At 38.5% G+C, this 18,101-nt stretch overlaps 1 protein-coding gene across 2 annotated transcripts in view; it reads right to left on the reverse strand.

Moving 5' to 3' along the window:
• Positions 1 to 18,101, reverse strand: part of RALGAPB (Ral GTPase activating protein non-catalytic subunit beta) — a 64,582-nt gene that overhangs the window by 31,812 nt on the left and 14,669 nt on the right. For both annotated transcript variants that reach the window (XM_082773035.1, XM_082773034.1), the window contains exons 6-13: positions 15,864 to 15,995; positions 14,431 to 14,609; positions 11,296 to 11,444; positions 10,970 to 11,186; positions 4,556 to 4,757; positions 3,040 to 3,207; positions 1,854 to 1,968; positions 1,436 to 1,583 (exon numbers count right to left, since the gene is read on the reverse strand). In XM_082773035.1, coding sequence (XP_082629161.1) covers positions 1,436 to 1,583; positions 1,854 to 1,968; positions 3,040 to 3,207; positions 4,556 to 4,757; positions 10,970 to 11,186; positions 11,296 to 11,444; positions 14,431 to 14,609; positions 15,864 to 15,995 — 1,310 coding nt within the window. The remainder of the gene's footprint in view (positions 1 to 1,435; positions 1,584 to 1,853; positions 1,969 to 3,039; positions 3,208 to 4,555; positions 4,758 to 10,969; positions 11,187 to 11,295; positions 11,445 to 14,430; positions 14,610 to 15,863; positions 15,996 to 18,101) is intronic.

The following is an 18,101-nucleotide window of genomic DNA, read 5'->3' on the forward strand; positions in this document are numbered from 1 at the left end:
GGGTTGTAACCTTTCCCTGTCTCCCATCAGACTGTGATCATTTAAAAACTCAAGATAAAGAGATTTATTGATTCTGTTAGTAAAATAACAGTAGTGTTCAAATAACTGAGACAGCTAAAGTGCACTGTGTAGTCCAAAGCCATCTCAAGGGTTATACAGTACTGGCCTGAGCTAATCTCTGTGCCCCGCACAAAGAGCCTCCCTTCCTCAATTTGGCCATTAGGAGCCAAAAGGCAGCTGGTAACTGGCAAACTAAAATAATAGTTTCAAGTTTTATTGGACTGATAGTATAGACAGCAACCTATTGGAAAGTAAGGCAGATAAGGTCTGGTCCATTCAACAATCCTTAATACATCAACAAAAGGGGCTGTGATCATTCTCACACTGATCGAGAATCCCCAATCCACTGTAGCAGAGCTATTTTTATAGAGATGTTTCTGCCCAAAATCTAGACCAATATTCACATCAATGCTCTCCAAAACCAGAGATTATCAAATTAAATATCACTTTCATTCTGATTTGGCTAAAACATAAAACCAACTTCCTACATCAGGAAGTCTGAGGCAGAATATACCCAAACTCTCTGCATAGAAGTGATCCCCAGGATCCCGTTTCTGTGCTTTTTTGTTTGTTTTCCCACTGATACCCAAAATAATGTACTGAAGAAGCTGAAGCTCTCAGTACAGGTGTAACCAACCACACTGCATTCAAATTAGCCAGCAGGTAGACAGAAAAATCCATCCTGGGAGAAATAACTATACACAAGTGTTAGACAGTTAAAATTGCTGATGCATTCTGGATGTCTTATGTCAAGTAGCGCAAACAGCCTGTAACTACATTATTTTCCCCCAATCTAACAATGAATGTTTAGGAAAACTCAGTTGCTATATGAAGAGAAATGAGTCATTGACAAGTATTTAAGGAGCAGCTGGAAATAAACACCATCTTTGTTTAGAAGGTGGTGGCACATGCAAGAACCTCTTGCTAACCTGGAGATTCACGAATCCTCTCCAACCAAAGCCAGTAGGACATAACTTCACATACGGAAACCAGAGTTTAACAGGAGAACAGGGTAAACAGTTCATTAAGGTGTCTCAGCCAGGTAATGGTGAAACCATCCTAGGCAGAGGATCTGCCCAACTGGATGCAGGCACCAGAGGGGTACAGGAACACATGGGTAAGATATAACAGAACATCACCCTGCAGTCCCTGAGCCGAGACAACTGCCAGTGTGCTGATGAGTCTTCCTTAGAGGACCACTATGAAGCCATACATTTCCTCAGCCCTTCACCAGCACTGGCTACAAAACATTTTTCCAAATTATTCTCCCATAATAAATTCTCTCATAAATAATTACTAATATTTAATTATTCTAGGAGAGATTAAGAAAGACACTTTCATAACTGAATTAATAAATAAAAGACATTGAATTTACCTAGTATCATTTGAGTGTTGTTGGGATCTGTTTCAGTTTGCAAAGCTCCTATAAGTATATTCACAAGCCTCAGCTTCAAGGAGAGAAAGGTTACTGGCTTATCGTACGTTGAGCTATCATCATTGCTATACTTCCCTTCCAGGACTACCTGAAGGAAAAATACATTTATTTGAGTAGAGATCAATTCCATACTTATGCTAAACAAACCAGCATCGTATTGGTTTGAAAAGTCAACATCCACAGTACACATTACTACTGTCGACATGTAATAAAGTCTTACTGTTAGAAAAATTGCTCTAAGAGTTTCGGTGCTAATCAGAATACTAAATACCACAGAATACCACAACTCATCCAAATGCCACTCTAAAACTACCAGGAAAACAAAGCTCAAAATGCAAAAGAAAACTAAGTTTATTACCTCAGATTTTATGGTTCCAAAATGATGAGGGAGAGGCAACAAAGACAGCAAGATGTTAATTGAAGCTCTTCTTAGCTCTGTAGGGTTTACATAGATTTTAAACTTTGAGAGTTCTCTGCAAATCAAAGCATCATACAATTAATCAGCTTTTCCCAAGAATTTGGAGCCAAATTTTAAGTGAAAATTAAATATACGGACATCCATTGGCCTTAAACAATTTGCAGCACATGATGTAGCTGTTTCTTTCTTGGTTCAGGTTTCTTATTTTGTAACAGTGGCAATGAAACAATTTATTCATACAAGAACCTTTATTTGTTTAGTATTTTCTACTGAACACAGAAGCAGTAAACAGATGAAAATATTATTCATATACTGCATTTTCAAAGCTGGAAGTCTCATTCACAAGCCTTTATTTGCTTACTACAACTCAAACCAACCCAGCACTATCAGGGATACATAGAATATGTTCCAGTGCATATTGTATAAAATACAATCTGCTTGAAAATAAATCAACTTCTTTCAGTAGCCACTGTAAGACCCATCTAAAAGAAGCAGTGGCTTGGATTTAAGCCCAGAAGACAAATAATAGTTTATGCATAACTTCAAAATGAAATTTGGTATAAATACATAAAACGTATGGTGAAGAAGGTACACACAGTTGCATTAAGTGTGTTAAGTTATTTACTAAAACATGCAGAAATCTGTACTGCTCTGACAAACAAAGTTACATCTTCTGGTTTAAGAATCTATGCCAACTTCACCAGCCTGTCTAAATTATCATTTTTTTCCATTTAATGATGTGTATTCTCCAAATGAACTCACTTAAAGTAACAGCCAGTAATGAATATACTGTAAAATTTTACATAAAAACAAGCAGGCTTGAAAGTTATTTCAGCTAAATCACTCCTTTTTCCTGTTCTTGTAGATGCTGCTATCCAATAATGAATATTTAGATAACTCAAATATTTCAATTTTAAAAAGCACTGTTATAGCTGAAATTGCATTAAATGAAATGAAAGATTAGGAGTTTATGAAATGCTGCAGTTATCACTATCAAATATGTACACAATATGGGGCCCACGCTACAGAATTCCCTCACTGAAAACCCTTCAGGGATGACAGAACCCCCAGAAAATAAACACCTCGTCATACTTCTTGTAATATCTATAGGGAAACAGCAATTTACCTGTCAGGCAAAATAGTTTCAAGAGCCGAAATGAAATAAGGAACCACGACATCAATCCCTTTCAGGTCACAGCAGAACAGAGGAGGAGAGTTGAGAATAACACTGGCAAGAACAGGGTGGCAAACGAAATCTGCTATCTGCAAACCCTGAATTAAAAGCATGTAAAATCTGACAAAGAAAGATGAGATTGAATTACTTGTGCATAAAAAAACATCAGCATCCTACATGAACAAGAATGTGCAGCAACTACTTTATCTTATCCACATAGATTAAGTGTCAAAATCAGAGTTAAGAGAAGTTTATATAAACATTCCCATAAGTTATGTTAGCACAGGCGAATATACTGTGCTAGCTTAAAAAATAGCCACACAAATCACACGTTTCACATGAAAAAACAGCAGAGGACAGCTTTATTGAAACATCTGACTTGTTGCAACACAGGGGATGGGAGCTGCTGCAGATACAGCGCTGATGATTGCTACCAGGGCTTGAACGTGCTCCCCCCACTACTCGCTTCCCCGTGTAAGGATCTAAATGAGATCTTGACTGTAACTTCCTAACAGAAGATTACTGCAAAATCCTTAGGGGAAGAACAACACTGATCAGCAATTACAGCATTTGGAAAGCAAGACTGAATATATCAACCAACTATTTGAAATGAAAAATCACAGGGGCAGAACCAACTTATCTAGCCAGCCGTTCCTCTACAGTTTCTTGGTAAAAAGAGTATTTACATCCCCTTTACTTTTTCTGAGAAAAAAATAAATTATAAAACAGAGGAATCTGACTGAAAGATACCATCTAATACATACATGAACTCAGTCTAATATATACATGGCTCAGTCTGCAAGGAAGTTTTGACACCATCTATGACAAACATAATTGAACAGCTTAAGAGTTATGATTTATAAAGTTGATTCTCTGCCTCTAGCATTTGTTTCAGCACTTTTTAAACAAAAAATGGAAAAAGAAGCACTATGATAGGTAGGATTGCCTTATTTTATTGAAAATAAAATTGAAAATTGAGGTTATTTCAAAACACAACTGATTTAAACAATGGAATATTAGTGTATTTTTATATGTAAAAATATTTTTAAGAAAATCAGTGTTGTTTGACAACACAAGACCCTTTATGGTCTAATAAAGCATGCAAAGTTTCATGTCTGCATGCTTTTGTCCATCATAGCAGTATTCAATGGCGAGTTTAAAAAACCCTCAAGAATGTACGAGGTAAGGAAGTCCCAAAAAGACAAGTTCCCTCCAGCTGGGAGGCAGTCTGAAGGACTTCCTTTCAACTAGACCTTGAAGAAAGCCCCAGTGAAAACCAGCACTGCAAGGAAACAAAAGGGAGCCAACGTTCCCTTAAGAGAGGGATCTCTGCCTACCCCTTCTGCAGGCTAACCATGCTTTTAGAGTTGGCAACACAGGATTCAGACCATAACTGAATGCTATTCACTGCAAATTACTTTGTGCCATAAAAGAACACCAATAAAGCAACTGGAAGATAGGTCAGTACCGGGATAAGTAAGCTGGTAATATTTCCTCCCCAGTCTTCTTGCTACAAAATATCCTACACAGTGTCCCGCATGCCTCTGCCCTTCCCGCTTCATAGTTGTCTGGGAATTCACTGGCATCGAACATAGGGTTGGAAGCCACTGTATCTGTGGACATTTGTGATCCTTTCCGGCGGAACTCCACACTAGCTTGAGTTGCTATAGCTGGGAAAAGAAAAAACAGTGTTTCACTGTATTTGTCAACATACATAATAGGCTCATGGGATCCTGGACACAAAGATCAAGTCAAATTTAGCAGTTATCATGAAGCTGTTAGTTTACTATATTTAAGTCAGTGCCTCTGTTTATTAGCTATTTGAGGGTATAACTTTTTTTTTTTCCTTTTAACGATGGGAAGTGCTGACCAAAAGCCAATCCCAACTTTCTGTTGGGAGGAGTGTCCTTGCACCCAGCATTAACTCCCTATCGTCTCCAGAGGACAAGGATCTTCTTCATCTAGTTCTCAGCTCCAGAAAATGAAGCATCACCTTTCCTTGCCCTGTTAAAATATGAAAAAACTTTTTGACGGTGCCATTACTACCACTTCCACACAAGTGCTTAATTTGCAACTGGCTAAATAATCTCCTGCTTTGCTCTGAACACCAAGCTGCTTTGATTCCATTTTGTTGCATGAACATAAAACACATTTAAAAAAACACACAAGAATTCTAAAGGACCCATGTCGGAAAGAGAAGTTTGCTGAGATCCACTCTCCTGATATGGTCCTTCTGTTCTCAAGAGTCCTGGGGTTTGATAACTTCCAGAAGGGAGCTACCACAAAGGTCCTCTCCTATGCACTCACAGACTATCCCACAGTGTGCACTGCACAAGTCTTGAGGGACCACTGTTACCTAACCAGGATTTGGTTCTGCTTGCTTTATGCTCTTCCTTGTTTTCTTCCTGCAGGATGGCTCTGCCAGCCCAAGCCAATTAAATTCATGTTTGTTTTTTTTAGAAAGATTTCCAGTACTCCTTTCAAACATCAGTATCACATGCATATGATGCAATAGACAACTCATTTTGCTGACTTCATCATTTCTTCTGGAATGGCAACCAAAAAAAAAAGATAACATCCTCATGGCCCAAGAAAAGGAAAAAAAAGTCAAAATTCACTGTTGGATTACTAATGGCAGAAAGAGCACATTCCTTCTAATTCTTAGGTAAGACCATGTTGATGTTCAGAAATTTTATAAGCTACAAAACTAAACAGAACAAATAATGTGTGCTCCTAATAAATCAAGCTAACAGAACTCTACCAGTACCAGAAAGCTTACTCTATCTCAAGCCTAGGACACTGGGGACTATTAGGTTCACAATCAGTCTTGCAAACAAAGACTTTGACACTTTGACATTTGGAATACTTTATAATTTAAATTTATGGATCATATTTTTGTTTATTTCCCGTTGTTGTTTTTGAAAAGAAACTCTAATGACAAGTGTCTACTTATAATTTTTGTCTTTAAATTCATGGTTTAACTTGCTGTTACCTTACAAATTTTCATTGCATAAGTAGTAAATAAGCACAAATCTTTATGCATCTTCCCATGAGCCATTTTTTGTCCTAAGTAAGCTATCCAGCAATATACTGTAGTTGGAAAAAAACACTACATGCACAATGCATACAAATCAAACACTAGGTCTGTAAAATAAGCTTTAAGTCAAAAACAAAAATAAAAAAAATAAAAAACACATGGTTAGTGCAAAGTCCTGAAACTCATGACATGATCACAGACTAAAATACATAAAAGATGGGACTGATTCAGGCAGATTAATTTGCTTTTGCCAACAATCCTCCCCATTCAAAAACACACACAAAAAGTTACTTTTCTTTTTCAAGTAAAAGTGCAAAAGCTACAAGAGACAATGAGAATGAATTTACAAATAAAACATGGGATTATGGAAAAAGAAAAGCATGACCGCAATTAAGGAAAAGCTACTGGTTCCTACTTACAAGATTTATAAGAAAGAAGAATTTGGATAAAAGATGCTGCAAGATAATAGAAATAAAATGGAAACAAATCAAAGGACAGCAGTAGTTATAAAATACTTTTAAGATGGTGAAATTGTAATATAAGTTAAGAAGCTCTTAGCTTTTTTAAAAAATAGATTAAAAGCTTTATGAAATAGCAAGCTTGTTAAACACATAGGAAATTGGCATTCAGGTCCAAAACTATGGTTTTGAAAGTACCATGCAAAACAATGAACAAAAAGTTACAAAATACTAAGAAGATTTAGATCTGTTCATATCAATGTACATCAGTTGTTTAAAAGGATGTATTAACCCTTCCCAGCTCAAGTACATTTCCCTAGATTGTATTACTTGGGGTATGTTTCGTAAAGGGAAGATTACTTACCTACAGAGTCCCCTCAACTATAAGCTTCCAAAATACATGTTCCTGATAGCATTACTGCTCCGTCCATCATAAGCCAAGCTGCTAACAACCCTTAACAGCACGAGCATGCCTCCCCTGACCACCAGCTCAACAGACAGCCTTCCAAAGCAGAATTAAAAGGCAGAGCACCACTAAAGAGATCAACATCTCAGAAACAATCTCCAGAAACAGATGGGAGAGAGGAAAACTCCAGAAGCCAGGAACCACAACAGACACCTACCTATCCTGGAGAAGCTGCTGCTTTGAACACGCTGGGTCAGATCAAGACCTGCACCAAGCCTCTCAGAAACACTCAGCATTTCCCTAATCAGGGATTATCACAGTTGGCTCCTAGACCTCCCCTAAGCAGTCTTTAAGGCAATATATTAACAGCAGTAGGGACAAAAAAGATGAGGCTTAAACTGTACTCCAAGATTCCTTCAATGCCCAACAGCACCCAGGTGATACCAGAAACCACCCACAGCAAAACTCCCCCAGGTGCTTTACAACACATGGCTAGCAAACCCATGACTTCTTTAGGTACAAGGATTAAGAACAAGCCCATCCGAATGGAAGATTCTCTTGCTGAAATACGGACATGAGATTAATGAGTTTCTCCCAATTCTCACCATTTGCTGAAGACAGCAATTATCAGCAGCTTCCATTGCATGACCTAGCTTGTCCTGACACACATCCTGTCAATGACCTTAAACTCAGTACATGTATACATACCCCAGAGCTGTGACATTCAGGGATGTCTTCATAAAACCTTCCTGCTGCATTTCTTAAGGAATTTATTCATTTAATCATGGGGAGCTGTTCAGGCCACGCTTGTACTTAAATAAATATCACACAGCCATCTAATTCTACATTCAAATTCTGCATACAAGCAAGACCCAAGTCCTTTCAAAGGAAAACGCACATTTTAGAACTAAGTGTTTTCCTCTCCTCCCACAATACAGAATAATGTTTATTAGCTGCCTGACATAAAGCCATGAAGCTTCACCATTAAAGATTTCAGCGCAGAAACTAAGAACTGACACAGGATGCTCAAGGCACAAGAGTATTGGCATTGATGATGGCAAGATCCCTGTTTTGCTTCAGAATCCAAATAACTACACAAGACTATCTGGAAGGACAAGGCTCAGAGCAAACAGGAAGACTGCTTTCCAGATAACGAAACTCCACTGGCACTCAATCATGCACAGATTACACAGTGCAGCTAAACTCATGGAAGAGAAAATTCTGCAATCTCTTTAGACCCATTATATAGGTTTTCATTGAAAATTCATGCCACTTCTCAGGACTGAAAAACACACTAGAAAATGCAGTGTTCCAGAAAGGTGTGCCAGGGCAGAGGGATCTTCTTGGTCCTAAAGAGACTCTTTTCCACCAAGGTATTTCACCTCTTCCTCTGACACAGCAAGGCAGCCCTCAATCCTCCAGTCAGCAAGAAAACAAATCATAGCAGAGAGCCATTAAAGAAGAAATTCTTAACTGTGTGGCATTGAAACAAACTGAATGTTAGAGGGGTTTACAACCGTTGAAACCTGACACAACTGCAGTCCCAGACCTTTAAGAAATACGGTGTGTATATGGGCCAGGGGGAAGACACTATTACACAGCAAAGCTAGTACAGACACTTCCCAATTACAAAATATTAGTTAAAGCATTTGTAAATATAATAGATAATGCAGACAAAAAGAAATCATGTACCAAGATTTCTTTTAGCCCTCTCCCCTACGTGTAGGGATTGTGACAACTAGCCTGTGGGCTAGTTGGAAAGGAAAGGGCACGAGCCCTTTCCTCATGCCACACCTGTATTAGGTAGAACAAGCAGGTGAATGGGCACAAAACCAAGATCTGATGGGCCCCTCTTCTGTCATGGAAAGGGACCAGAGTACACAGTCCTCTTGGCCCACTTTATCAGTCCAGCACAGCACCTTCTGCCTTACACAGTTCAACGAGAAGACATCACGTGGCAGCATCAGGCTTCATAGATTAGACTCCTAGAAAACAAACTCCAATTTCAACTTAGACCTGACTTCAAGGATGTTGATACTTCAAGTCAACAGAAACTGCAGGAGCCCAGACCTTTAGAAGAAGTCTTGCCACATTTTCTTGCTTAAGACAGAGGCTGAGCAGCTGACTTTCAGACCTCCAAAAGATTAAACCAGGCAATCAGACTTTGGTGCCTCTCTACAGAGTTCCAGGGAGCATCACTCTCCTTTTGATGGCCTGTCACAACATTGCTACGAACAATACTTTACATAGTGGTAACAATACTCATGGCATGTTGAAAGGGCAATGCAAATGCTCAACTGAATTCTGCCAGTCAATTTTGTCTTTCAAATTGCTAGAAAAGCAGTACAGAAGACAGATGGTTTTCTGGGTCTCCATCAGTGTAATTCTCCCAAACCTACTGCTCCTTATAAATGGCAGAATGTGTGATGTGCAAAGCCTGATCCCATTATTGATTGGTTTGAAGAGCTCAGAGAGGGAACATTTTTTTCCTTTCATTCCTTTCCCAGTAGAAAAGCACTGGGGATAAAAATTTGCTACAAATCTGCATGTACGTTTACATTTCTTGGTTTAGGAAGATAGTAAAGCCCTCTGTAAGGATAGCCATATGACAATCTTCTGACCACTGTCAGAGGACTTAAAATACTGCATATGTGAAAAGGCAGTCCTGAAACTCATTGAAGGAAGTCAATTTTGATTTTGGACAACTGTGTACTTTTGTTAGAGCCACAGCATCTCTGTTTACAGCTGACACTTCGTTGCATAAGCAGTATCTCAGCTGATATCCTTGGTAGGTAAAACACCTGATTGAAGTTGCTCAAGATATAGGTTATGTAAAAAAAATGATCATATCAGTCTGAAAAGCAGTAAGTACAGAAATGTATTAGCCACATATGCAACTGCATACACCCTCAAATTATGCTTTATTCCTTCCGAATCTCAATTGTTTCTCTAGTAATATATCATAGGGCTTTTTCAGAGGGACCTGAACCTCCTGCCACAGAAATCCATGACTGAACACTTCCAAAAACCATGTATTGCATACTTAAAAATATCTTTAAGAGATAGCTAATCCTGAACTCATCATCTCCATGCAGAGGAAGAATGGGATTTGTGATGCAATGAACAAGGAAGTTTATCAGTCCAACTGCTGACACCAGATCCTCCTATATACAACTTGCTACAACGTACCTCTACATATTTTTCTTACTTTGGCCAGTGAGCTTCTGATGGACAGATCTCTTGGGAAAGTTTAGCAGACATGCAAAATACTACACAACAGGAAAAATGCAAAGACTGAGAAAGTTTACTCTTTTTTTAATACTTATCTCTAAAGGAAGGAGAGTGTTTGAAAGCCTTTCTGAGCAGAGCACTTATTCTTCTATCATATCTCAAAACATCTAACCTTTAGAGCTGAGCAAAGCATAGGAGACCAACCTAGCAACTGAGGAGTGAAGACAAGCAAAGCATCAAGCTGCATATGAAAACATGTGACAACCATCACTGAAAGGAAGCAACTTTACTTGCTATCTTAAGGATTATCTGTTTTCATAACATTCTCCAAAACCAATTAGTATCACTTTATGCAATATTTTGAGTGAGGTTTGACAATTTTTCAAACATTAAAGAGTCACCAAAAAAGCTGCCATTGCTCTGCAAGCTACTGTGGTAGATATCAGATTAGGAAATGGACTCTTAATACATTATTTTCTTTCACTTTATAACATTTTTCCCACTAGCATAATTGGGACCGACATGCTTGTTAGAGCAAGTGAGTGTTTAACAGTGAAAAGTGATTTATTCAATTTTAAAGCCCCCAAACACCTGCTGGGGTAATAACAGGTGTCAGTTCAGCTGGGAGGGGTTAACCACAATACAGCACTTTAGATTTTATTTTCTGATTATGCATATGTTAATCTTGCAGGTAGGAAATGTTAATAAAACAAGGAAAAAAATGTACATATACTTTTCAGTAATATTTACCAGTCATGCTGCTATCTCTGTTTATTCCATTATGAAGTTTACAGTGAACAAATGCTGCATCAAATAACCACGATCCAAAGAGGTTCAAGATGCTGTTAACCTTTGGCCTGCGAGGAGCTGGTAGTGGCCGTGGCTCAGTACTTGTCTGGTTTGGGCTGGAGAGTGGGGAAGTAGAAGAGGGTTGGTGCTGCACTTTTGAAGCATGTGCAGTAGTTACCTATTTGAACAGAAGAACAAATCAGCTCCTAGAAACAAATAAATGACTTCCTCTAACCGAGGAAACTATCAAATGGGATAAGAATTAAATACGTAACACGAAATCTTACAGTGCTGGTTTTCATTGTTGCTTTATTCACAGTCACTGCCCGATGCCTTCGGTTATGGGGCGGAGTTGTGTTGATAGCAGTGCTCTGGGGCATGCTCAGCCTATTTACTGGCGTGGGTGGTGCACTGTCTGACCGCGGTCGTGAAATGCCTGTAGATCAAGAAATAAAGCAAGCTTTCAGCAAGAATTCCATAAGCTCATACACAGCAGCACAGTTACTCAGCCTTTGGACCTTCTGTAAAAAGACTAGTTTTTCTCCCTCTCCCCACTCCCAAAGACAGCAATAGTAAGAAAAACACCTTTCCCCTTTTACTGTTAGCAAAAATAAATGCACAGACAAAAGAAAACTGTGCTTGTATTAGATAAGCAAATGGTTAACAGTGAGATCAATCAGCTCCCTGAACAAATATTAAAGCCAGTGCAAGAGATGGGTAAGAAAACTGAGCAGGCTATAATCTTACAGTAGCAGGATGTTAGATCAGTAATCTCATAAAACCTAGATTCGAGAAAGTATTTGTGGTATATAAGAGCTACTCCTCCTAGACAGAATCAGAAGCAATTAGCTTAGAAATTTCCTCTGCAAAATCTGCAGCAACAAACACCACTTCTTCCCATTTGAATATCACTGCCCTCTAACCCCACTTGAAGAATTAAGTGCAAAACTGCAGCATGTCTGAAGATTTGACACAGATTTGACTACATTAAGCACTTCAATGCTTAACATATACATTAAAAAACTGACTTCTCATCACTGTTGCACCCCAAGCAAATGGTCATGTATGCCCTACGAAACTATTACTTTGGTATAATTTATTTTTTAATAGATGGTGCAATATTTTGCCAAATGCATGCATTATGTAACTATGTCAGAGAGAGCAAGATAAAAACAATGTGCTTTGGCACTTGGTATAGAAGGTAATGAGATCTCATTAGCCTTTGTTGTTAGAGCAGCAGCGTGGACTCCTTCACGTGCCTGACAACACACTGTGTGTGTGTCCATCCACGCAGAGCTTGAATTTGATTTCTCTGAAAGCTCTGATGTGCCTGAGTGCTGGACTTTCAAGCACACTGTGCATTTTGTCTTCCTACAACAGATTTTCAGAAGCCTGAAGTCTCCAATTCACCATCCTACCAGAAGTTCACATACAGAGAAAAGGTCCTGGCGTGCCTGCAGCACAGTCAGGGCTGGCAGGAGCCCACAGAAGTGCTCAGCAACACAGTAAATCTCAGTCCCAGATCCCCTTCCTCCCCAAGACAGGGGCTGAGCATGTGCACACCTGAGGGCTCATCGCCACTGCCCAGGAGCAAATGGAGTCTTGGACACCCAGATGCAGGCCACTAAAGCCCAACTGCAATGCCACTGGTAAAGATCTCAGATAAGAAACCCAAACTATTCTTAAGGGCCAATAGACATTCCCTGTAGGAAACACCCAGCAAAGGTACTGTGCAAAGCTGACAGTCCCACAGCACTTCCCTCTGCTCTTCTCACAAGCCTTTCATTACAAACTGTTTTGTACACTCAAAATTAATTACCAACCCAGGTTTCACAAAAACCTCAGTTATAGTATGTTTTCTTCAATGCATGCTATAATTAAAAGCCTTTTTAAAAAAAAATGCGCTGCACAGGAAGGATTCTCTCCCCGTCAATGCACAGTTGGCCATATTTATTTTATTGTTTCAGTGGAGACAGTCAAGTCCTAACATCACAGAGAGGAAGACACTTTGACAGAGTAATACGAGGAGATTGTTTTCTTGAGGTGAAGCCACATTTTGCCTACATATAATCTTCCTTTCAAAAATTTGGGTAGTATCTGATAGACTAATGAATATTTAAAATCTCACATCTAGTATTAGTGAAAAGCAATCACAGTGGACACAATAGGTTTCAAGATTCATGATGACTGTCTAAGTAGTAGCTTCAAAAACTTTCTAGAACAGTCAAAATTTGTGGAATTGCTCTTTATTATTCAGTAACTTTTTAAACAACGCTAGGACCCAAGGAAACTGCTTGAGGTTGCGAGATGGGCGGTTCATGCTGGATATCAGGAAAAGGTTCTTCACCAAGAAGTGGTTGGACACCAGGGCAGTGGTCACGACTTTGAGCATGCTGGAGTCTAAGAAGTGTTTGGACAATGGTCTCTGACAAGTGGTCTGGTTTTGGGTGGTTCTTTGGGGACTCAGGCGCTGGGCTCAATAATCCTTACGCATCCCTTTGAACCTGGGACATTCTATGATTCCTACAAGTGTGAGAACTATAGTAACAAAAGCTTTTTTGCAGTGGGGAATACACTACCAATGACAGTCTAATTTCACAGCCATTTTCTTTTTTTCTGAAGTTTTTATTAATCTGTTCAAGTCTTCTGCAGTCTCCTATCAGCTCACACTTCTGGCAGATGACAGCATTTGTTTGCAGACATTTAAGCAAAAAAGCAGTAGGAGACAGGCAGCTCTTCAGAGTTTACAATAGCACATTATTTCTGAAGAATTTTCAATAAGCCTGAAGAGTACTTAAAACGACGCCTTAGATTTCAAGTACTGTATAGCAGCATTACTTAAAAATTACCAGCCAATGTTTACTTCTGCCTTGCCTTTCAGTGAAGTCTGTCTGCTGGTAACAGAGTTGTTCAAAGAAATAGATTTTTCTTCTCAGCAGTAGTAGTCACCCACTAATCCTAAATTAAGTGGAAGTAGCAGTCATAGTATAAATAACTAAAGATGCCAGTCAAAAATCAACACTTTACAAGAAAAGGGGCACTGCACACAGCTGTTGCCACGAAGTTTAAAAACAAAGTCATCAGTGTTCACAACATGCTAAAAGCATAACATTTGTAGTATTGGTTAGACAATGAGAGAAAGAAGCCCTATTTGAGAAAGATGTATGTTGAACTCAACAGTTAATTTTTCTTTGCATTTGTTTAAAATTAAGGTTACCTGCAAATTTATGCATTCAAATCTAATTACTGTGTACACAGATGGTCATTTAAAAGTGGCTGTGGGTCCCTTCCCTATCAATTCCAGGATATATTTGCTAATGATAAATTGCTACATTTGTTTTCTGAAGAATACAGATTTGAAAAGAACAAAAAAGGATTAGGTTACTATTTGTAGCTATCCACAGGTAAGTCAAACGTGTTACCTAAGAATGCATCCACTAAACAGCTGATCCCACGCATGGCACGAAAGAATATTTGAGGCAGATGTTTAAGGCAGGGGTATTGATTCAGTTCTTGAGTCATCCCACTCACATTCAGAAACTGCTCCTGAAATTTGGGGGTAGAACTAATAATGGCTGGGTTACTCAAATCCACAGGATTACTATGCAGACACAAAAGAGAGGAAAATATATTTTAGTCAGTTTAAGAACAGATATTAAGAATGCTTAACAATGCAATAGTTGAAGGCAATTAATTAACAGGAACACAAAAGCATCAGATAAAAGACTCCAAATGTCAGCTTCTTGTCCCAGCATTTTTCTATTGGAGATTTTTTGTAGCTTTTTATGTAGTCAATTTTTCCTTACTGAGTTGGTAGTAGTGGTAGTAGTCTTTAAGCATTAAAAATATATATATTTTTTAATTATTTTAAACATGTATCTATAAAAGAAAAAATTAGAAAGCTTAAAATATTACCCAAATAGACTTTATAATTTTATTAATAGTCAATGAACTGAAGCATACACTAGAGAGTAATGCCACAGTTCCATAACATTAACTGTATATGAGGTCTTTTGAACTATGTTTGTAAAAGGTTCTTACACTGTTAAAATCATTCATAAACAGTAAGCAATGAATTACATATTGCCAGCAAAAAATAACTAGGAAATGAATGGGATGTAAAAATTTGAGTTTTTTCCCTGACAAACACAAATCCTGTAACAGCAAGACCAGATTTACAGTACTTGCAACATTACCTATCATAAATTAAGAAAAAGAACGGATTTTTGATTAGTTAAAAAAAGGCAAGCTTTAAACAGTCTGACATTTAGGTTTTTATGTAAAACATTATTTACTAATTAAAGTTGAATATTCTATCAATTCAGGACATTAACGTTATACCTTTCCCAAGAATCCTTTGAATAAAGCATGCCACTTGGCTCTGTTGCAAATTTAAGGAAGAGTACTATACATGTTAAAACTAACCATGTAACTTTCTTCATAAAAACAAAGAGATACATCCATTTTAAAAATAATCTTTTGTAGGTTAAATTTAACACCCTGGAAAGCAAATGGAAGCAGTACACATCTCAGAGTTATTGTTCTGCTTTTCCTGTTTGCTATCTCAGAGAAACAGAGTTCTATTGAAGTCTTGTTTTTAGCTATTTGGCATTTTGGAGGATCTTGAAAACATTTTTTATTGAACTCGTTGACTCAGAATGCAAACTGGTTTGTTTGAAGTGGAACAACCCACTCCTGACCTTGCACTGGACTGCTACAGGGCACTGGTACAAGTCTCTCACTTTATTCTACTTAAGTACATAAAACTTAGCAATCTCCAGAGATTTTTTTTTATTTCAAGATATTATAAAAATAATGTAAGAATGTGAACAACGGATGATTATAATTATAATACCTCAGCATATGTAAAAAGCGAAACCAGGTTTGTGCAACGCACTCATTATCCATTTCAGGAGGAATCAGACCAGCATCTTCATCAGGAATCTTAAATGGAGGAAATGAAGGTCCATATGTAAAACGCAGCAATCTAGAGAGCAAATCAGATAAATCTGTCATTTAGTTAATGTTCCTCAAAATTTAACTGTGCATTGGAGCCTCAAAGAAATCAGCAGGAGGCCATGAGCAGCAATGCAACATCTTAAATCTTCCTAGAGAAATCTAGTTTATACGATCATTTAGCCTCCTTGAAGCTTGGAAGGGTACCTGTACCTGCCTTGGAGCATGCCTGAAGGTTCAAGCAAATTAAAGCATAACACCCCACGGCAGCTCTCCCATGCATTTAGCCAGGGGAGTTGCCAACTAACATAGGCACATACGTAAGTGACAAGACGTTACATAAAAAGGACAAAAGAAATAATAATCAAGGACCTTAAGCCCTTATCCCCAAGGTTCTTTAGTTGAAGTGTCCAATGACGTCAACAAGTCACATCAGGTTATAAGTCTAAATTACAAAGCACCGATGACTCAAGATTTACACCAGCCCACTAACAACACAATGCAATCCTGCAACAAGCACAGGATGGCAATCCACAAAATAGCAACCTCTTCAAAGAGGGGGAAAAAAAAAGGAAAAAGATAGGAGTTTTCTTTTGCAGAATCTGAGAATTGCAGAACAGTGGAGGGGAAACCCATAGAGGACTTAAACGCAATGCAATATCATGAAGATACTGGCTTAGATAAGCAAACTAAAATCTTTATGGTAAGCTTCTCTGAGCCACTTCTGTCTGATTTGACTCCTGCTTTATCCCCAACTTTGCAAACTTCCAGGCTCATTTCCCTGATCAACATAATCTTGGCATTCCATAATAGGATGGAGAGAGCTGAGTGTTGCCTTCTCAACCTCCTTATGTTCCCTGACTGGTTTTTGGTTTCCCTAAGCCAAACTCTCTTGTAGTACCATTTTTCACATCCTTATTTCTCAACTAAGAGTGCTTGTTAATGGACACAAAATGCCCCAATTCAGCACTGCCCACCTGCAGAGCTTCAGACAAGCCATATACTTTACAAAAGTAAAAACATTACAACTAGGTGACAGGGGAGAACAGAAGTCTAACTCGTGGGTAAACTGAGTTCCTGTTTTCTCTTTCTCAGCATTGAGAACTACAGTAACTGGCAACCAACTAATGCAAAAGACAGCCAAAGTGCACAGGGAGCCCCCGTCTATCACAGGGACTAGTCATCTAGACAAGCCAATGAGCTTTAGGACAAGTGGCCTTCTTTGGGACTAAAACAGAAATAAATGTACCTACTACCAGGCAGTAACTGCTCTCCAGTATGCCACGCTGGATGCCTCAGCACCCATTTACACTTTGTGCCCCAGAGGGATCACCCTGTAGGGTATTGCTGAGGAATTACCTAGTTCCAAACAACCTCATGAAGTCTGGTGTTAGCCTGGGCTTACACCTTGCAAAGTCGTGCCCTGCACTTCTGCGTGCAGAAGGAAACTTTTATTCTGCTATGAAGTCATATCCATGGATACAGACTAACACTGCATGTGTGTACAGAATCCCAAATATAGCTTTCCATGCAGTTTTAAGTTGAGACTCTTACAAGTTTATTGCTGAAAGCCCAATTCAGACAACTGTTTACTAAAACAGCACTTTAACTGGTTGAAGCTGGAGTACTAAAAGCACAGCTTAAAATACAACTAAATGTAAAGTTAGCATCAGAATTCAGTTTTCTGTGAATTAGATGTAAACCAACATTACTATGCAGCAGAACAGCAGACTACAACATTACAGAATCCCTGCAGATTATGCATCAACAGAACTAAGACTGTTAGTCAACAGTGGAAGATAAAATGTGAGCATGAGGTACATGGAACAGAACACCAACGCATGTTTGGAGACAGAGCTGTGCTTTTGAGATCAGTGAATCATAAAATATTTTCCGTTATGCAATGCTACATCTAATGAACTAAAAATAGCTGAAGAAAAAACGTGGGAAATACACAGAACTTGTATTGCAGCTTTATTTCCCACAGGTTTAGCAAGTAGCTGCATAACCTGGAAAAATCCATCCACACTTGCTTTTTTAAAAAAGCAATTAAAGAGCAAGTTTTCACCAAGCTAAATAAACCCTTGCAGAAAGGCATACCACCGAATGTTTCACAATGCAGCAGTTTTAATACATT

This window comes from Aythya marila (assembly GCF_965140915.1).
Source record: "Aythya marila genome assembly, chromosome: 16".
NCBI classification, from domain to species: Eukaryota; Metazoa; Chordata; class Aves; order Anseriformes; family Anatidae; genus Aythya; species Aythya marila.